General features: G+C 43.6%; 1 protein-coding gene across 1 annotated transcript in view; it reads right to left on the reverse strand.

Annotated features, from left to right (window-relative positions):
- Positions 1–22,506, reverse strand: part of ACO2 (aconitase 2) — a 1,318,356-nt gene that overhangs the window by 1,189,658 nt on the left and 106,192 nt on the right. The window contains exon 2 of the mRNA XM_044075713.1: positions 20,641–20,783. Coding sequence (XP_043931648.1) covers positions 20,641–20,783 — 143 coding nt within the window. The remainder of the gene's footprint in view (positions 1–20,640; positions 20,784–22,506) is intronic.

The following is a 22,506-nucleotide window of genomic DNA, read 5'->3' on the forward strand; positions in this document are numbered from 1 at the left end:
AATGCAATTTCCTATCCACTTGGAGATTGTCTGTTTTGAAATTGCTTTTCCTTCCCTTCCTGTTGCATATGCTACCAGAAGCTGGTCAGTTTTTCTATTGGACTTGGTCCTGTCCAGGTAGTAGCGTAATTGTCTATGCACATCCAAGGTATGCAACAGTCTTTCTCCCCTGTCCTGTGGGTTGGGGAAGAATGTAGGTAGGTGGATAGCCTGATTTAAAGACACTCTGGATACCACCTTAGGCATAAATGTAGGATTTGTTCTCATGGACACTCTGTCTTGATGGAAGATCAGGAAGGGTTGCACTGCCATTAATGCCTGTAGTTCAGAAACCCTTCTTGCTGAGGTGATTGCCAGCAGGAAAGCAGTCTTCCAGGATAAGTATTGTAATTCTGCTGTTGCTGCTGGTTCGAAAGGAGGAAGTGTCAATTTTTCTAGCACAAAGTTCAAGTCCCATGGTGGCAATGGTGGTTTTCTAGGAGGTTTTACATTTTTAATTCCTCTCAGAAACTGCCTGAGCAGAGGATGTGAGAAGACAGGGGGATCCAAGCTGTATTCTGCCGAAATAGCTGATGCGTGTATCTTGATGGAGGAATAGGACAGGCCTGTATGGAAGAGCTCTGCCAAGTACTCCAGGATGTTGGCTAGGTTTACCAGTGACACATCTTTTCCCTTTGCAGTACTCCAAATGAGATATCTTTTCCATTTTGCTGCATAATTCTTTCTTGTTGAAGGTCTGTGAGCCTCAAGGATAATGTCTTTAACCCTTTGGGATAAATTTGGGTTAGTTGCTCTTATGTAATGTTCCAGGCAGTCAGCTGCAGAGTTTTCAGGCTTGGATGCAGGATGTTGTAGCTGTTCTGTTTTAACAGCGATGGGATCAGGGGTAGTGTCCACCTTTGTTCCCGAGACATGCTCCTCAGTAATGGGTACCAATGTTGTCTTGGCCAGTCTGGAGCTATTAGAATGATCCTTGGACGTTCCTCTTTGATCTTCAAAAGCACCTTGTGCATCAAAGGAAGTGGTGGGAATGCATATGCTGTCTGGTTTTTCCAACTGAAAGATAGGGAGTCCACCTTCCAAGCAAGTGGGTGGTACGTCCTTGTGCAGAATTTCTTTAGCTGGTGATTGAGTGGGGATGCAAATAAGTCTATTTGTGGTAGTCCCCATTTTCTTGTGATGGCTTTGAAGATGTCCGGGTGCAGCATCCATTCGTGGGCATCCGTGGTAGTTCTGCTTAATATGTCTGCTAGAATGTTTTCTTTTCACGGTACAAAAATTGCTTGCAACTGAATGTTTTAGCTCAGAGCCACATTCCATAGGTCCAGTGCCATCCGGCATAGAGGGTATGAATGTGTGCCTCCCTGTTTGTTGATGTACCACATAACTGTGGTGTTGTCTGTCCTTATCATCAACTGTCCTTCTTGGAGGAATGGTCTGAATGTCTGGATTGCCAGTTTTACTGCCAGCATTTCCTTTAGATTTATGTGCAGGTGCAGCTGATCTTGAGTCGATAAGCCTTGTATGCACTTGTCCAGCATGTGGGCCCCCCAACCGAGGTCTGAGGCATCCGTTGTGATGGTTTGGCTTGGTTGAATGCTGTAGAAGGGCAAAATTGTGTTCGATTGACAGGCCTGAGCCCACCATAGGAACTCTTGCTTCAGGCATGGTATTAGTGGAATTTTGGTTTCTAGACTGTGTTTGTGTTGAGACCATAAATTCTTCAGGTACCACTGTACCTTTCTCATATGCAGTCTGGCATGAGGGACCAGAATTATGCAGGATGCCATGAAGCCCAGGGCTTGCAGTACTTTTCTTGCTGTTAGACGGTTCTGCTTTGTTAATGCCAAGAAGTAGAGAGGAAGTTGTTCTTGTTTTTCTACAGTTAGGAATGCCATCTGCTTTGATGTGTCCAGCTCTGCACCTAAAAAGGTTATTCTTTGGGATGGTATCAGCCTTGACTTTTTTATACTGACTGTATATCCCAGGGCTTGCAGCAAGTAAATGACTCTTTGTAAGTCTTCTGTTAGCTTGTTTTTGTTGTCCGCTTGTATCAGGCAGTCGTCCAGGTAGGGATAAATTTGGATTTCCTGAAGTCTGCAATGAGCGATTACTGATGCCAGGCATTTCGTGAACACTCTGGGCAGTAGATAAGCCAAAGGGCAATGCTGAGAATTGATAATGCTCTGATCCTGCAAGAAATCTGAGGTATCTTCTGCAATTTGGTCGTATGGGGACGTGCAGGTATGCCTCCTTGAGATCTAGAGTTACCAGCCAAGACTCCTTGCCCAGCATGGGAAGAAGCTGCTGTAGAGTCAGCATTTTGAATTTTGGAACAATGAGGAATGTGTTTAAAGCGGACAAGTCGAGAATAGGCCTCCATTTTCTCTTTTCTGGGTACCAGGAAGAGTCTGGAGTAAAATCCTTTCCTTGTTCCATAGATGGTACCTTTTCCACAGCTCTCATTCTTACTAATTGAGCTATTTGTTTTAGAGCTTCTATCTTTTGATTTGGTGGTAGGTTTGGCATTCCTTTTTTCCTGGTAGAGTATGGAAATGAAACCTGTAACCTTGGTCTATAGTTTGCAAAATCCACTTGTCCCTTGTGATGTAATGCCAGTTCTTTGAAAATAAGGCTAGCTTTCCGCCTAAGGGTGCTGCTAGCTGTTCCCTGGTAGGCGGTGCCAGAGCCAAGTCACTGTGATTGTCCTGTTGCAGTGGTAGTGGCTGTGTCTGTGCCTCGCTGGTTGTTGCCCTGCCACTGGCGTCCCCTGTAGGCACCCCTGGATTGATTTCTGCCTCTTGAACGCCTATTCCTGCCTCTCTGTGCTTTAGAGGAGTCTGGAAAGGACCAATTTTGGAGGGCCAGTTCCTGCTAAACCTTGGAGGTTGGACCTGTAAGAAGTCTTTCACTGTTTGTACAGATTTTGCCTTCTCTTCCATTTTCTTCAGTACCTGTTGTGCAGGAGAACCAAATAAATTGACCTTGTCCATGGGAGCATCTAATAGTTTTGATTTGACATGGTCCGGCAAGGTCTGTTCTTTCAACCATGCATGCCTTCTGATAACTGTGCCAGTCATGGCTGATCTAAAGGAAGCCTCCAGTGCATCATAGCCGTATTTTAAAGAATGGTTACTAACTTGCTGAATGTTATGCACCATTTCCAGAACATATTTCTTATCTAAAGATTCATCAGAGGACAGTTTCTTAGTTAACTGATCAAGCATAAACTCCTGATATTGGATCATATGAAATTGACAGTTTAAGGCCCTAGCTGACAGAGTAGCAGAGGTGTATACTTTTTTACCCCATCTCTCTAAGGACCTGGATTCCCTTTCAGAGGGGAGGGGATTTTTAGCAGAGGTAGATGCTACTGCCTTAGGCCCCTGGGAGATAGTCTCGGGATCTGCAAAAGGAGCCTTGTATAAACGGTGATGTGTGTCCGGGACCCTGTAGAACCTATCGGGCTTAGCAGGGGATGGAGGTAAAGAATCAGGAGCAGTACAAGCATCATTAAATGCATCATCTACAACAGAAAGAACTGGAGGTATAGCTAAAGGCCTATGTTGTGGTAAATGCAAAAAGGTCCTAAGCCTTTACCTGGAGTCTGAGAAATCTTGGCCCTGCCACTGAAATTGTTCCCTCATGGCATGTAATGTTTCCCCAAAGGAAAATTCCTCAGGTGGAGAGGCAGAAGGAATCGACTCTTCAGCATCAGTCTTCGTAAGGAGAATAAGGAGCCTCTGGAGGGTCTGTATTGTCTGATTCATCAGAGGAATCATCCGTGGATACTGGCTCAGGGGGCTCTGCTCTAGGTCTCTTCTCTGGAGGTGGATGAGAAGCCCTGTCTGGATGAGGCTGGGATCCCCTTATTAAAGAAATGAGATCCTCTGCCAGAGAAAGCATTTGGGAACTGGAGCTGGGCCTGTGAGAGGGGGGGCTTAACAGGCACAGTCTTAGTTGCTTTAGCTGCTTTAGCCCTGGCAAAGGCCTTAACAGACATGGCTGCAGGAGGCCTAGCAGCTCCACGTGCAGGGGTAGATATATCCAAGGGAACAGTGTCCGATAATTCCTGAGAAACCACAACAGCAGGTTGGATTTCAGAAGCCGATTCTACCAGGTTAGAAGAGGCCTCGGTAGAAGGCATGGTTTCGGCTGAAGAAAGAACCGCTTGCTCGGTTTCGGCCGAAACAGAGACACTCGCGGTTTGCTTAACCGCGGTTTCGGCCGAAACCGCGGACCGCGAGTGTCGGTCCTTTTCTTTGCGTTTTTTGGTAATTTGTGTAGTCGGAGGATCCGACGGCATAATATAGGCAAAATCAGAGCCGAAAAACTGCTCAGCAAACTCCGACCGACGTCTAAGCGTCCGTCGGTTAAAAGAAGCACAGGCTAGACAAGCTGCTACGTCGTGGTCTGGGCCTAAACAAGGTAAGCAGTAAGAGTGGAAATCTTTATGAGGTATTTGTTTCCCACAAGTTAAACAGTTATTCACTTTTTCTGACATCGGCTGAGGCAAGAAAGAGTCCCCAACGGGGTACTTAGCTTTAGAAGTCTTCGAAGTAGTATTCGGTAGTAGTAATCTCTGGATCTGACCGACTGGCACTTGCGAACAGCTTCTGCTTCGGGCGCCACGCGGCAAGAAAGACTGAGGAAAATGGCGTCGGCTGATGCCTTTATACCCGAAGAACTGCAGCTATGACGTCGGGTGAAGTGCGACACCAGCCGAAGCCAGACCCAGACTTTGGAATCCGGCCGACCGAAGGGCTGCCTGACGACAGGACAACCCATTTGTAAGGACTGCAGATGCATCCTTGAAGGACATCCAATCAGACTGATTATCAAGGAGGATCCTTGGAGCTTGGGCCACACTTAAGCATATGCTTTTGAGAACTAGTTGTATCAGAGAATGAAATAGGCAGAACTAAGCAAAAACGGCCAAAGAGACTGCTACAAGTAAATGTTGACATCAGCTTTGCTCAAGTATGAAAAAGAGAAATGAGAAAGGCAATTCAGTGCATCCTTCTATGAAATGTACTAACTCCAGAGGACTGCACAAAATCTGACAATGAAAATATAACACCAGAGGCCTAGAAATAGTCTTGCTATTAAAATCTGAACATCCACGGGAAAAAATTCCCAATTTTAAAATCAAAATGACCTTGACTTCTTTCTTATGAGCAGCCTTATTGCCCTGTTTCTCAAATCTTTTTCCTCCAGTTTTTGCCTTGTGCAGTAACCATGCTAGCTCACAGATTCAACATGATGACATTTTTCTTAAGGCAAGCATCAATATGGAACACACTTCCACTCACTGGCAACATTTCTTCATATTCCTTGTTTTCTTTTATGTACTTGTTCCCTTCCACTCTGCTAACCAAGCCCTTTCCTATCAGGCTCTGCCCATTCATGCCCCAGTTCAAGGAATACAGTCAGTACAAGACGACATCATCCAGGAAGCCATGATGGCTGCATGTCCCTGTCATCTAGACAATTAGCTTCCACAACAACCAGGCCCACTCCAAGGTTTCCTACTCTGCACCATGGCTAGTCTGACCAGCTGACCCAAGATTCTATGGGAGAGGGACAGAATGATCACTGATCCCTCTTTTGCAGCCTGTCCAACTAAAAGACTCCTTTGTTCCCTGCCACAGATGTCCCAGAGCTCATCCATGGGTTCTAAAATGCAATCTACATAGACATGTTTTTTTTCCCCAGTAGTACCCCGCACATACAACTGGTATTATCACTTATCACAGCATAATCACATGGACCACCTGTGACCATCTGCCCCACACATGCATGCATTAACCAGCTTGGGTACCTAAAGATACTGTTCTTCACTGCAGCAGCTCCTGTTTTCAATCCTACCAGCCTCAACTTTCTCACAGCGGAAGGTGAACTGGCCAATAATCACTATACACCCCCCCCCCCCCGAGATGCAAGTTGTGGATGTTCACATTATATCCTCCCCCCTTCCAGGCTCTTTCTGCATCAAAGTCACTACTCAAACTCACCACACCGTCAGAATACCCTCCTTCTCAAAATTGACAAGATTGCAGCATGGGGATTACTTGTAAGCACCTTCTGTCATTTTCCTTACCCTGCTTCCCTGAAATGGGGAAGATCAAAATAACTTCACTTTTTCATTACTTGTGCCTTATTTAATTAAATTTAGTTGTTTTTTCTTCTAAAATGGCTTTAATTCCATTACTTTCTAGACTTTGATCTTGCCCTTGCTGTTTTGGCACAATATATATCTGAAGTGGATTATACCATTGCCAAATTTACTGCACTGGAATTAAATGAAGCATATATTGCGTACAGAGGTTCTGCTGCCGTCCAAAGGTCCAACTCCAGAAGAAGAAAACCAAGTATCAGTAGAAAACAGGATAGGACCACCACAAAATGAAACATAAAACGAAGTTTATTGCAGATGAATAAGCGCTTTCACATGCTACCAAGGCATGCTTCTTCAGATTTCACTAAACCTTTCAAATCACATATTATATATACACTTCGTTTTATGTTTCATTTTGTGGTGGTCCTATCCGGTTTTCTACTGGCACTGGAATTAAAGGTAGATTTGCATTACTGGAACTGTTAAGGTTTTACTCAACGGATATAAACTTCTTTAAAAGTTAACTAGCAGATGTAGCTTAGGGTATAACACTGCAAAAATAGAATCATTTCTATTTCACAAGACAAAAGTCGATCTAAAGGCTTTCTCAAAATTTAAACAGTTTACGTCAAAAGACTTGCATGAAAATTCTTCTCACATTTTATCTGAACTACGTTTGTAATTTTTGTTTCTGGAGTCAGAAAATGGAAAACCGGTGAATGTACTAACTGTATAAAAATAGTGTTAGCACTTTGTAGCATTGATTCCAGAATTACCTTTTATATTCCTTTCTTCCAAGAGTCACATTTGTAAACAGCTGTGAGGGTTCTCAATGCTATACTTACCTTGCAACATTTATACCATTTATGTGTGTGCTGTCAATTACCACAGTTTTGAAAACTGATGAAGTTTTGAGAAGAAAAAAAAAATCATAATCTCTGAGAAATACCATCTGCAAGACAGAAGACGAAATATTTCAAAATGTCTGACCTGGGAGGAGAATTCTTGCTGTACAACATACATGTTACACATCATGACAATTTGGCACATGGAACTTTCCCAAGTTGCTGACTCCACTTCTGTCCCATAATGCACTTCTCTCTACTCTCCAGGTTCTATACAAAGCAAAAGTTGCTGCATGAAGGAAAAAAAAAGCAGATGCACAAGGCAGGAGGGAGACAGGGAAATGGTTCACACAATCAGAGCTCTTTACTATGAATGCAAGCACTTTTAACTTTCACATATGACATCACAGCACTCCAGCTGTAGAACAAACAAGGAAAAGTCTCTGGCAGAAAACTCTGTTGTGGTGATAGACTGCCCATGAGAAAGGACTGGAGAATAGGAAATCAAGTCTGTATGGGACAGAATGGGACTACTGTAAAGACTTTTGTCTTGAAAAGCCACACCCTCTGGAAGAATTTCATTGTCAGAGAAGCTCTGGGAAAGCAGAAAGAAGACTCCCAAAGCCAGGATCTTATCACAACAACTAAAGTCTTGCCACACAGTGGCAAAAATCAGGAAAATGCATCTTTGCTAAGTAGGAACTTGGTCTGAGAGGCAAATAGATTAACAAATAATCACTTGTCCTCAGAATCCTCCTACCCCTGGAAGGGCTGGATGATTACTCAAAAGGCACAAAGAAAATGGCCAGGTGTTTCTGACAACTGGCTTCCCAGGGAATGCACACTGCTAATAGGAAGAAAACATTCTCGTAGCCTCACTCCCACACATAGCAAGCTAGGAATGAGTCTCACTTTGCTTTGTGATATACCAAACTGCCACATTACCAAAACTGTGAAGTAATATTTTCTGAAAAGGATACAGGGAAGAAAAACACCATTAAGTATCTAAGACAATAATATACAAGCAACACTCCTGGTCAGACGACATGGTTTGGGCCATTCATCCCTCACAGAAACTCCCAATTGTAGGGCTGATATCAAACTCAAGACTGATCATTTGAGGCTCTGGACAAACACAGGCTGAAACAAACCATCATGCCATGTCTCACAGTTCTATTCTTATTATTGAAATCTGTTGTTTGTTTAATTTAACTATTGAGGTTGCCCACTAAAGTGTGCTAGCCTGTGTAACTGATTTATTGCTGCCTTGCCTTCTGTATTTCTGGGTGTTTTCTATCTAAAAACAAAAACAAATAATCCTTGTTTTCCCGCCTCTCCTCGACTAGTTTAGACCAGTTTACAGGCTTTGCTGTATTCTGGGCTGTGGTGTAGTTCCTGTGTTGTCCATTACCTTACTTGGATAAGAAGGAAGTTTCTTTGCTCACCAGTGGGAGTGGGGAGCCTTGAGCAGCCTATCTGTCCCTGAAGGAAGTGACCTCAGCACAAGAGCTGTAGTAATTGGTTGTTTTGGACCATTTCTAGCTCTTTTGAAGTTCCCTGTTTAAAATCCGCAATAGCGCGGCTTTGGTGGATTGTGCGCATAGCCGGTTAAACTTTTCCTGGCTCTGCCAAGTCTGCTCTTCAAATTTTCCCTTAGAAAGCTCTACTCTTAGAATAACCAGTCTACTCGTTATATTATAAGCATAGCACTTGTTCTCTAAGCTACTCTTCTAAGCAAGCACTCTCAAACTCAAGTAGCACTACATCCACCTATCACCCCAACCACTTCCCTAAAAGGCACAGCACTCTCTTATAATATTCTAGCATATCGAGCGGTAGATTTGCTAGCATCTTCTTCTGCTCAGCTGGTTAATCTGGGAATCTTGAGACAATGCTATAATTGTCTCTTACACAGACAGCCCCTCTCCTCCTCCCAACAACATGTGAGAGATGCAACTATATAGCCAAACTGGAGGCTGAACTCTCTCAACTCAGGACTGGCAAGACCAGACAGGAGGAGAAGGTAACCACACACACAACAAACCCAGTCACACATAGACCTACCCCAACTGCAAATCAAGCACATAACACAAAAACATACTTGGAGGCTCTATTAAAAAACTTACCAAAACAACAGAGGCTCCCAAAGCAGACACCAAAAAATCCACCACATCAAAACATAACACATGCAACACATACTTCAATAAATCGGTGTGTCAATAAATCACAGCCCTTAAGGCCAAACATTATGCCTGATACACTAGTGATAGGTGATTCTATAGTCAGACACACTGACATCCCACTTACCAGGCTGAGCAAGGAGAGGGTAACGGTAAGCTGCCTATCAGGGGCTAGGATCCGCCATATAACTCATGCACTCAGGTCACTCAAAGCACGTAAAAATATGACTCAGTCATTGTCCATGCCGGCGTGAATGACCCGAGACGTACCTCCTTGGACTATGAAAAGAGACAGAGGAGCTCTCTGATTATGTAGCCCAGGCTGGTATGACCATGAGCAGCATCCTGCCCTCAACAAGAATGATGCCACAATACAAAGACAAGATGATCAGCTTTAATAATTGGCTCAATTACTGGTGTCATTCTAGGGGGATCCAATGTCTGTCTGCTTGGGATGACATGCTGGACAAGCCACGCTGCTTCGCAAGGGACGGCTTGCACCCGTCACCACTGGGCTTCCGGATATTGGCTAAGGCTCTTGCCACCCCCATAGTGCCTTTTTTAGGCAAGGCTCAAAAGACGAACCCACCTCCTTAGAAAACAAAGGGTAATGCTGCTCAACGCCAGAAGTCTAAATCTCAAGATGCAGGCTCTTGAAGCACTCCTCAGTATGGAGAACATTGATGTCTGCGCTGTAACAGAGACCTGGTTCAAGGCTCCTGAGACCACCCCAGCACTACCAGGCTTTACCTCGTATCACGCTTTTCGGCCCCAAAACCCAGGCCAAACCACAAAGGGAGGGGGAGTGTCCATATTCATCAAGGATACCCACACCTCTAGGTTAGTGGCAACTCATGAAGCATCGGAGGCCATCCAGGTGCAGCTAACCGTAGGCAAAACTGCTATACAACTGGTTGCATGTTACAGACCACCCTCCCAATCTCAAGAACCCAACTCAGCCTTCCGGAAGACATTGGAAAATATGAATGTCTCACCAAATACCATCATATTGGGAGACTTCAACTACCCTAATATAGATTGGGTGCACTATTCTAGCCCTAACACCCTAGCCCAAAGGTTCCTGGAATTCATAAACTCAAATGCAATGGAACAGCTAGTCACCTCTCCCACAAGGGGAGATAATATACTAGACCTGATCATCACAAACATGGGGACAAAATGCTCCACACCGGAAGTATTGCCCTCACTGGTGAGATCTGACCACAAACTAATCACCCTGGATATACATTTACCACCACCACCCCTAGCACAAAAGACTACAGTGAGAAACTTCTCAAAAGCAGACTTTACACTTCTCAAGACTGAGATGGTGGTATTTAAGCCCTCAGGGCCAATGGAAACCACATCCCACAATGCTGAATCCTACACAAATGCTTTCTACGGACATCTCCAAGAATGCATGGATCGTGCAATCCCAAATAAAACCAAGACCCTCTCCACCAAAGGAAAGTGTCCTGTCTGGTGGACTCCAGCCATAAACAAGTTGTATAACAAAAGAATGAAGCTACTGCAAGACAGAGCAAAATCCCATAAAGGGAAGGCATCTCTGATCAGCACTAGTAGAAAGCTACGTTCTCTCATAAAAATATCCAAGGCCAACTTTGAGAGAAAAATCGCCCAGATAACCACAAGGCATTCTTCAGTTAAGTTACAAACCTGGGCGGAAACACTCCGATATGCTCAGAGTTAGTACACGACAAAAAATTTACCAAACCCTCAGATATTGCCAACATTCTGGCAGACAGGTTCAGTGCAAATTTCTCACCTCCCAAAGAAGAAATACTCATCCCAGCTGAATGTAACCTCCCTGTCATCTCTGATGTCCAGCTGAGAACCGCCCTCAACAAAGCAAAAAACACAGCATCTATGGGACCTGATGGTATCCCCGGCTGCATGATACATGAACTCCAAGAAGAGCTAAACCCGCATATAAAAATGTTATTTAACCTTAGCCTTACTACAGGATATGTACCTGAACACTGGCGTACAGCAACAGTGGTCCCACTCCACAAGGGAGGCTCCACTACAGACCCTGGGAACTACCGCCCCATAAGCTTGACCAGCCTGGTTTGCAAAGCTATGGAAAAAATTATTATGGAACTCAAACAACGACATCGGGGACCTACAGACACTTGATCCCACCCAGTTCAGCTTTGTAAAAGGCAGATCCTGCCTTTTGAACCTGGTTGACTTTTTCGAAACAGTCACTAGAGCCATTGTGATGAGGGCAAGACAGTCCATACAGCCTACCTGGACTTGGCTAAAGCCTTCGACACAATACCCCACTCGGGGATCATAGAACAGCTTAAAAGTAAATCCATATGTCACAAGATGGGTTGCAAACTGGCTAAAGAACAGAACCCATAAAGTCAAGATTGCAGGAGCCATATCAGACTCAAAGCCAGTCACAAGTGGTGTCCCACAGGGCTCTGTCCTGGGACCCCTCTTGTTCAGCATTTACTTCTCAGATGTGAAAGCAAACATGGGAGGGTTGTGGCTGACAAAAAGTTCAGACGACTGCAAACTAGGCGTCATAGTCGATACACCAGCTGACACATACATCCTACAGAAAGGCCTCATCGAAACGGACAACTGGTGCCGGAATCACGGCCTTAAACTGAATGCCAAGAAATGTATAGTCATCCCCTTTGGGAAAAACAAAATACCCACAAATTATCACATAGACAGTAACCCACTGAATACCGAAAAAGTAATCAGAGACCTGGGGACCCAAGTTGATAGTGACCTCTCATTTGACACCCACGTTGCCAAAGTGGTTAGAAAGAAAAATAAATGGAAATAGTACCAGAAACAAACCTTCGGTTCCACCAATAAGCGTATATTCGACTCAATAATCCACGAGAAAGTATAATAGAACTCACGATTTAATAATCCAAACAACGCTGAAAAACCACATAAAATACACAAACGAGACTGCAAGGATGATGATCTCGTGGATTATTGAGTCGAAAGTGGTTAGAAAGACTTTCTACCTTGCCCACCTTATCGTGAAGGGGTTCACATCCAGATCAAAGGAGGTCATCGTGCCTCTGTACTCCTCCCTTATCAGGCCCATGATTGACTACAATGCCCCATTTGGTATGTACCTCACCCGGCACTTACAACAGCTGGAGAGACCCCAGAAGTACCTCACCAAGAGGATCAACGGTCTCCAACATATGTCATATGCTGCCAGGCTAAAGAAACTCCAGCTCTATTCAGTAGCATACCGCCTGCTCAGAGGTGATCTGTGGCTGACGTGCAAGGCCATGTCCAACCAGGAATTGATGGACATGCTCCACCTCAAAAAATCAAAATCCATAAGAACCACGAGAGCCAAAGATTTAAGCCTCAGTACAAACATGAATAGAACATGCTGGTGGGACAGTCATAACTCAAAGGCTTCCCATACTCTGGAACAAAATCCCAGTCCATGTTAGGCAGAGCCCCTCACTGACTCTCTTCAAGAGAAATCTTGACGAGTGGATAGGAGATCGTAGGTTTACCTCTGGGGTCACCCCTGTATCGCTACTTAACAGAGGCACAGTAAACTAATTTTAATAAGTAAGGGGGTCTTCAATGTGTCACTACTAGACAAAGGCACAGTATTCTAAATTTATTCTATACACCTTAGTACCACTACATGGGATGCCAAAAGCCACATCTCTAGGGCTAGGCTTGCAAATGCCTCAGGGCAGATAGCCTAGTACTAAACTATGAAACTATTAATGCTTCCAAAGGATGCTCCTTCTGACACCACTGCACACCTCTGCAAAAATATCTGGCATGCAACATAACAAATGCGGTCAATCCTGAAGCTATGAAGCATATACTGGCTGTGAGAACTGGTTCCAATGGCAGATCATCAAGTGCTTCTGAATATTCTGGAAGCCTTTCAAGGGCAAAAATACCCAACAGATCTTGGTATTCAAGAAACAGCCTATAAATTACACCCAAAATGGTGGAAGCTGGGACCTTTCAACCCATAACCTTTAAGAAAGATTAAATGTGTGAAGCAACATTTTCCTTTTCCTGACATGAAGTGTTTCTGGGGCTAAACATGTAGGTAAGGGAACACTACATTGCCATTCGCTAAACATGTAGAAGGGCTGGTCACCAGTCCCTCTTAAACCATGACCCAGGCAAACAAGAGCAACAGCTTAGTGCATTAAATATTCAGGGAGACATCACATTCGTTAGAAAATGAGAGCAAGATACAGACTTATAACAAATACTTAAAATGTGGACAGACAACTGCAGATTTACAAAATATTCTGAAAGCATGAAAACAGTGGGTTTGCAGTGTATAATGGTAACTTTCTGCTTTACAGTTGCCCGTACAAAATATTCACATTACACTTGTTAAAAAACAATACTTACAATACAGCTTTTAACATCAAAGTAGCAATAAAGTACAGTTTTGTACCTACCATAAATGTAGATGTTCGAGTGTAAACACTGCTACAGTCAATTACACTTTGGAACTCAGGCCGACTTGGGTTATCCTGCTGTCAGGCGGTTCCCAAGTCTTGGTCCAGCGTCGGTTGCTGTCGACTCCTCCCTGACGTCAGTGCGACAGGGGTATGATGCCTGCAGCCGATGCCATTTTTTTCAGTTTTTCTTGCCCCAGATGTCAGCTGCCACCAAATAGGTAGGCAATTCAAATTGCTAATAAAACATACATAAGAAAAGCAAACAACAACTTTCAGTTACCGGCAAATACTCCCCATAGGTAGTAAAGGGTAGAAGGCATAGGTACGTACCAGCAAGTAAGAGGGGAAGGAGGGAGGGTAACCTGGACTGCAGCAGTGTTTACACTCGAACATCTACATTTATGGTAGGTACAAAACTGTACTATGTTCATCGTGTTACACTGCTGCAGTCATTACACTTGGGTGGAATCCCAAAGCTGAGGTAGGGAGGCTGGTTCTATAAGGCATTAGGGGTGGCTATAAAGGCCCTGCAGCACAGCAGTGGCGAAGCCAGCTCTGTATTTGGAGTATAAAGGCAAATGGTAATGCTTGGTGAAGGTATGCACAGAATGTTGCTACTTCCAAAATATCCTTGGTAGGTATTCCTCTGAGGTAGGCAGTTGAAGTGGCTGTTGCCCTGGTGGAGTGAGATCTAATGCTGCTAGGTATAGGTTTCCCCATGGTGAGTATAGAAGAAACGTATACAATGTCCTATCCATTTTGAGGTAGTCTGTTTTGAAATGGCTTTTCCCTGTGCTCCTGCAGCATATGCTACCAATAATTGCTCAGATTTTCTGAAAGCTTTGGTTTTGTCCAAGTAGAAACGTAACTGCCTGTGAATGTCCAAAGAACGTAGTAGTCTCTCCCCTTTGTTCTGTGGTTTTGGATAGAAAGTTGGCAAGTGAATAGTTTTAGAGCCACACTTGATACCACCTTTGGCATAAATGTAGGGTTAGTTCTTAAAGACACCCTGTCCTGGTGGAAAATGAGGAAAGGTTCCACTGCCATTTGTGCCTGTAATTCTGAAACTCTTCATGCTGATGTTATTGCCAGTAGCAGAGCAGTTTTCCAAGAGATGTATTTTAATTCTGCTGTGATAGCTGGCTCAAAAGGAGGTAAAGTTAATTTTTCCAAAACAAAGCTGAGGTCCCAAGTTGGGGTAGGTGTTCTACGGGGCGGTCTTATGTTTTTAGCCCCTCTGAGGTACTGTTTGAGCAAAGTATTAGAAAAAAATTGGTGAATCCGTGTTGTAATGAGCAGAAATGGTGGCGGCGTGGATCTTGATGGATGAAAAGGAGAGGCTCTTGTCCAGCATCTCAGTTAAATATTGAAGTATCTGAGGAATGTTTGGGACAAGAGGGTCATGGCTGTGTGCCTGGTTCCAGGCACAGAATCTCTTCCATTTATCCGAGTAGGCTTTCCTGGTGCTAGGCCTTCTGGCCTCCAGAATGACATCCATAACAGCTGTGGAGAGAGGCATTGCTTAATGACCAAGGAATTTTCCATGCAGCTAGGTTTAAGGTCTTTAGCTGGCTGTGAAGCATCTGATTGTTGTGCTGTGTCAGCAAATGTGTGATTTGAGGCAAAATCCAGGGTGGTTCTTGCGCTAAGTTCTTTAAGATTGGGAACCAGTGCTGGCGTGGCCAGTCTGGTGCAATCAGGATCATCTTTGGCTCTTATTGCCTGACTTTTATGAGTACCTTTGGAAGAAGAGGTAAAGGAGGGAAAGCGTATACTTGCAGGTTTTTCCAGCTGAATGAGAGGGCATCCACTTTCCAGGCTTGTGGATGGTAACTCCTTGTGCAGAATTTCTGTAGGTGGCAGTTCATTGGGGATGCAAACAGATCTATGTCCGGGCTCCACCATTTTTGTGTTATCATTCTGAATATTTGTGGATTCAATTTTCGTGAGGATCCATGATGTTTCTGCTTAGGTCGTCTGCCAGTGTGCTTTTCTCTCCTGGCAGGAATTGTGCTTACAGATGAACTTGGTAGTCTAGAGCGGTGTTCCACAAGGTCATGGCTTGTCTGCAGAAAGGGTAAGAGTGTGTGCCCCCTTGCTTGTTTATGTACCACATAACTGTAGTGTTGTCTCTGTCTTTAGTAGTAGTTGTCCTGGATGTAGCAGGTCCTTGAAAGCTATAAGTGCATTTTGTACAGCTAGCATCTCTTTTTGATTGATGTGAAGATGCCTTTGCTCTGTGGGCCACTCGCCCTGAATACATTTTCCTGCCATGTGTGCTCCCCAGGCGTAATCCGATGCATCTGTTGTCAGTGTTTGCCCGGCTGTGGGTTGAGTAAAAGGCTGTCCCTTGTTGAGGTGACAAGCTTGAGCCCACCATCGAAACCCTTGTTGAAGGCAAGGAATTAGTGGTATAACGGTTTCCAAACTTTGACAGTGTTGAAACCATACACTCTTTAGGTACCATTGTAGTTTCCTCATATGCAGTCTGGCATATGGAATTAGTAGTATGCAAGATGCCATGTAGCCCAAGACCTGCAGAATTTTTCTTGCAGGGAGTTGGGTCTTTGTTGCCATCAATTGAAAGTATTGAGTCAGTTGTCCTTGCTTGTCTGGCGTGAGATGAGCCATCTGGGCTGTTGTGTTCAAGCTGGCACCCAGGAATATTATCTGTTGTAAGGGCACTAGTTTTGATTTCTTTTCGTTTACTGTGTACCCCAGGCAACTTAACTTTTTTACGAACGCCAAATGCTTTAGAAGAATGTCCTTGCTCGCAGCTTGAACCAGGCAGTCGTCCAGGTATGGATAAATTTGAATTCCTTTTTGCCTGCAAAATGCAATTACTGGTGCCAGGCACTTTGTGAAGACCCTGGGCGCAGTGGATAAGCCAAAGGGCAGTGCAGAGAATTGATAGTGCATTGAACCAGCTAGAAATCGGAGGTATCTTCTGCAGTTTTGTCTGATAGGGACATGCAGGTATGCCTCCTTGAGGTCCAAAGTCACGAGCCAAGCTTTCTTGCCCAGCATGGGAAGAAGCTGCTGTAGTGTCAACATTTTGAATTTCGGAACATCCAGGTAAGTGTTTAGAGAAGAAAGATCCAGAATGGGTCTCCAGGCTTTGTCCTTTCTGGGAAACAGAAAGAGTCTTGAATAAAATCCTTGTCCTTGCTCCTGTGGTGGTACCTTTTGAATAGCTCTCATGTCCATGAGTGCTGTAATTTGTTTTTGAGCCTCTGCCCATTTATTTGGTGGCAGATTTCACATTCTTTTTAACCTTGGCAAAGTGTGAATGTGGAAGCTGTAACCTTGAGATACAATGTTGAGAACCCATTTGTCTTTGGTGATGCAATGCCAATTGTGATAGAAAAGTGCCAGTTTTCCTCCTAAGGGGGCTGCCAAGAGAGAGCCGTTTGGCAGCTGTAGGGGGAAGACATTGAGGCTGCTTTTATAAGGTTGTGGCTCGTCTTCCCCTTCTTTCTGGCCTGGTGTACCCCACTGTCGAGGCCTGTAAAGACCTTGTGCTTGACCTCTACCTCTTGGACGTCTGTATCTGCCTCTGAGGTCTGTCTGTGAATGGAAAGGACCAATTCTTTGTTGGCCAATTTCTGCTAAAACGAGGAGGCTGAACCAGTAAGAAATCCTTCACTGTTTGCATAGATTTTGCCTTATCCTCTATCTTCTTTAATACCTCCCCTCTGCCTTAACTCCAAACACATCCCGCTGCAAAGGTGCATCCAATAATTTTGCCTTAACATGATCTGGTAACATATGTTTTTTAACCAAGCATGCCTTCTAATGACAGAGCCTGTAACTGCTGCTCTACAGGAGGCCTCCAAGGAATCAAACCCACATTGCAAAGTATGTTTTCCCACTTGTTCAGCTGCATGCAATAAATCCTGCATTTCTTTAAAATTAGGAGGATCTGAATCTGGAAGCATCTTTTGTTTCAACTGAGACATCAAAAACTGCTGATATTTTACCATGTGAAACTGGCAATTTAAGGCTCTCATTGCTAAAGTTGCAGACGTATATACTTTCTTTCCCCATCTGTCTAATGCTCTGGGATCTCTGTCAGAGGGAACTGGGTTTTTTTGCTGATGAGGCCTTAATCCCTTTGGGTCCCTGAGAAATAGTTTCAGGGTCAGCAACAGGGCTTTTATACAGAAATTTGTGAGACTCAGGGACTCTAATATCCATCATGTTTAACTGGGGCTGGAGGTAAGGAGTCAAGGTTTAAGCTGGATTCAGTGTACAGATCATCCACAATATCCAACACTGGCAGAATAGCAAGGGGTCTGTGTTGAGGCAATAAAAGGAAGTCTCTGAGCCTTTACTTGGATTCGGAGTAATCCTGGCCTTCCCAATGGAAATGCTCCCTCATGGTATGTAAGGTTTCCCCAAAGGAGTAGTCCTCAGGTGGAGAGGCTGATGGAATTGATTCCTCAGCATCAGAATCCTCATAAGGGGGTAAGGAATATCCTAGGTCTGAGGATGAATCTGAAGAAATGGACACCTGGTCGGAAGATTCATACTCTGTCTGGGCCTTTTATCAGGAGGGGGATGGGACCCCCTGATCAGGGTGATTAGGTCTTCGGCCATTTTGAGCATTTGTTTCTTAGGCATGGAAGCCTGTCCTTGACAATGCTGTATCTGTTTCTTTGCTTTTAAGGGGGCCTTAGACTTAGCAGAGGGTTTAATGGTTAACTGGGTAGGTCTGACGACACCCTCTGAGGCTGTGGATTGCTCAGCTACTTCGGTTCCCTCAGAAGGGTTAGTTTCGGTAGGCTGAAAACAGAGCATCCGAAGGCCCAGCCAGCTCCACGTGGGAGTTGGAGGCGGTCTGTGGTTCTGTGGAAGCGGTCATCAGGGGCTGCGTAGGCGCCTCGCTGAAAACCGGAGAACCGGCGACCGGCCTAGAAGATGCCTCATCAGTTTTGGGCCTCTGATGCCTGTCCTTGTCTTTGCGCTTTTTATGTAATCCGGTCATCGGAAGTTCCGACTGCATGGTGTAATTTGAATTTTCTGCCAAAATAATGTCAGGCAAAATCAAACCGACGTTTAATAGTGCGCTTGTTAAACCTAGCACAAAAAAGACAACCAGTGACGTCGTGGTCTGGGCCTAGGCATGGAATACAATAGGAGTGGAAATCCTTATGAGGTATTTGCTTCCCACAAGAAATACAGTTATTAACTTTTACTGACATCGGTCTGAGGCAAGAAAAAGTTTCCCCAATGGGGTACTTAGCTTTGTCGAAGACTTCGGTTCTGGATTCGGAATGAAAATCTCAGGAGTCGGCCGACCGGCACTTGTGAATTGCTTCTGCTTCGGGCACCGCGCGGCAAGAAGGAATGAAGAAAATGGCATCAGCTGCATCTTATATACCCCTGTCGCACGGACGCCAGGGAGGAGGCAACAGCAACCGATGCCGGACCAAGACTTTGGAACTCAGGCCGACTGGGGAACAGCCTGACTGCAGGATAACCCAAGTGTAATGACTGCGGCAGTGTAACACGATTAACATCAATAAATATACTGAGGGTAAAAATGTCTTCAGCACGAATACTGTGCACAGCATTAGTATGTGTCAACGTTTTGATCCCCTGTAGCATCAAGTGAGCTATTACCACTTCTATACACTTTTAATATTTGCAGGGATGAAACAAGACTGAAAGTAAGGCACACAAAACTGGCAGTAACCTACTCCTAAAGAGAAGCAAAAGGAACCTTCAACTGCTTAGCTATATTTATGTGCAACTAAAGCTTGAAAATGAATCCACATTCAATCTCCTCTGGACAGGAATGAGACACAGCTGAAGGCTGACCAAATAGGGCTCTTTGGGACAAGTTCAGGCAACTCAATTTCAACTTCTTTGCCAACACAAACATGGAACTCCTACATGGCTTTATCATGATTCTTTGCACCAGCTTCCTACACAGAGACACCTGCCTGTATATCTTCTACATCCCCCGCTAATTTTATACTCTAATTTCGTGGTAATATAATGATCTCGCACACCGGTTGACAGTCTGTTAAAGTTGACCAAATTGTGTCAACTAAACACTCATAACAGTCAAATTAATTCCTGGCACAATTTATTTATATAGCACACACACTACATCTTGACAAACTCCCTCCTCCCCATTTTGTACATGGTGTTGAGGACCACATCAACAGTGACCACCAATATTCATATCCCACAGGTGGCCAGCGCATAAAGATGCATATCCAAAACCTTCACATGGAGGAGGTGTCTACTTCATCTAAGTTGCTACTGAATCATTTATTTGATCAGTGAAATGCACAACAGTTATGTGGTGTGTGTTCTACTCGCTTACACAGATAAACTTGCAGCAGCACTGCTGTACATTTCTTACCACAAGATCAGCAGAGGGGTAAAATAATTTGTCCTCTTCCTCAATGATGCGGGATCTCCAAGTTGGCACATTTACAGTAGCAGTGATAGGAGGATACAGGAGCCCCCCTCCCAGCCAAAAAAAAAAGTTTAGTATTACTTTTTTTCTTATAATTTGATTAGTGCACCGATACCAACAGACCATTTGTAGGCACAGCCAGGATGAACAGGATCACATAATAAATGAACAAAAGATTTAGATGCAAGGACATGCTAAAATCCAATATATACATATTTACAGATGCAAGAATATGCTACATTTACTTCAAGCAGCAGTTTACAACGTCAAAACATGGATGGGAAATGGAATTATGCTTAGCTGAGCTTTAAGAATAAAATGTAGCCATAAAGACTGAGGTGACTTATGCTACAGGATTAGCAGCTTATCATTACGCAAAGAGGTATGGAGACGACATTAGAAGTGACAAGTGAGAACAGTTGCAAAAAAAAGACACCATGGGGATTTAGTTTTAGGACATTCAATAGAAGCCATTTTCTGATGCTAAATATGGTGACTCGATGTACCTTGACATACAGAATTAATACAAAAAAATAAATAAATATATTTATATACCCAAGTTGTATTAATAAAATACACAATATACACAAACAAATCAGTAGTTTAATACCTTGTGCGGACAATGTTAATTTTCTTCTGAAGTGTTTCATAGTTGACATAATCATTGGGCTCATACCGACTCATGGCCACCTTTGCTTGCTGGCACATGGCAGAGGAAATGTGAAACCGCCGCAGCCCATGGCCAAAGGCTTGCTGTAAAAGAAAAAGTAGAAATTTACTTTGAAACATTTGTGTTGACACGTGTTGTAGTACATTTCTACATTGGAATGACTTTACATCCTCAGCAATGAAACGGAATAACTTCCCTGGATCTCTCTAGTTTCCAGTCTGCAGATGGGTCAACAAATGCCCTATCCCAGGCAGCCAGCTAACAGAACTACTAAACCAGCTTTACAACCACAGAGATACAGAACATGGGGTCACAGCACTCACACATATAAAAGAAACCGTATACTTTGGGTGGGGAGTTACAGCCTCAGACACCTCCCATGTACGAGCGACACCCCTGTATCACCCCGCTCAAACTCAAGGTAATCATGTTCTGAAGCAGAAACCACAACTAAATGCTGACTAGATAAACCTGACTTGAATCTCATCTGATAAATGCTTCCTAGAGGGATCAGGACGTCCTGATCAAACAGCAGTAACAGCATATTAAATTTACATAAAAGACAACAACTTAAAATATAACACCTCATTTTATGGAGGTGGTATTTTCTGCCTATTAAATGCTTCAGGACTTTACATTCTTCATTTAGTTGCTTGAATCTGTGAATCAAGGAGGCAAGGAGCAAGTATAAGAAATAAAAGTGCATCAAGGTAGTTGACATGGATAGAACAAATAAGTTTTTTTTGTTAAGGCCCAAGTGTAAAACCAACATGCAATTCATCCAATCGTTACTAAATTTACAGCCCACTACCAGTGGTGGTGTATAGTCAAGTATATAATAAAGTTTCATGGCACAACTTCCGTCTCAAAAGAAGAGTTGATAATTTGGGTAATTTCCAGATGGAAACTGCAGAAATGCACAACTAAGCCAACTGTTTTGAAACCCTGGTCTTCAATAAAGGTTTGCAACTTGGTATCTTCAACTCAACCCCCAACAATAGTAGAATTCCAATTGTAAAAAAATAGAATTATACCAAATGTTTGTGAAAAACAAAACAAAACTTCTGATAAACACTGAAGCTGATCAAGATTTGAACCATTCATTTGCTATATAAAACACTATCATGTTGCGGCAGCTTACCATGGCTTAGTAGGAGACCCTCAAAATTAAGGCTGTAGCTTTTTCTTGTTTGTGGAAAAAAAGATTTGTACATTAACAAGGCACTGGTATTACAAATGGTACACACAAAGCACTCTGCATTTTTCACAGGAAGACACCCGCCTGTTGTCAAACCCCCAGACTGTATATGGGGGGGGGCCCCATCTACAGTCTGGGGGTTTGACAAAAGGCATACTTGACTAACTTAACTGTATGGCAGGATGACTTTCAAAGGAACAGCACCATCCCTCTTTGAATAACTTATGAGAAGTAACTCTTCAGGCAATCTTAAACTCCTTTATAATAAGCACTTTGAAAGCTGGACCCACCCCATCACCAACTTTTCAGCTCTTTCTTGCCACTAAAGGGATACCAAATGATATGCTGTATGCTCATGAAACAGCCACGGAATTACGCTAGGTCAAATGCACCATGCTTCAAAGGCAAAGCAGCTGTATCTTGAATTTTAATGAGAAAAAAATAGTCAAAGAAAAAATATTTAAAATCTCACTTACACTGAAACATGCAGTCACCAGCCTTTTCAGGCCTAAAGCAACACTACACAATTTATGTTCTAGCATTATTTTCTACCGTTTAATTAGAAAAACTGTGCTGCGGTAAATGCACTTCTACATTACAAGTGAATG

This window comes from Protopterus annectens, chromosome 1.part1 (genome assembly GCF_019279795.1).
Source record: "Protopterus annectens isolate FY-2018-M chromosome 1.part1, PAN1.0, whole genome shotgun sequence".
NCBI classification, from domain to species: domain Eukaryota; kingdom Metazoa; phylum Chordata; order Ceratodontiformes; family Protopteridae; genus Protopterus; species Protopterus annectens.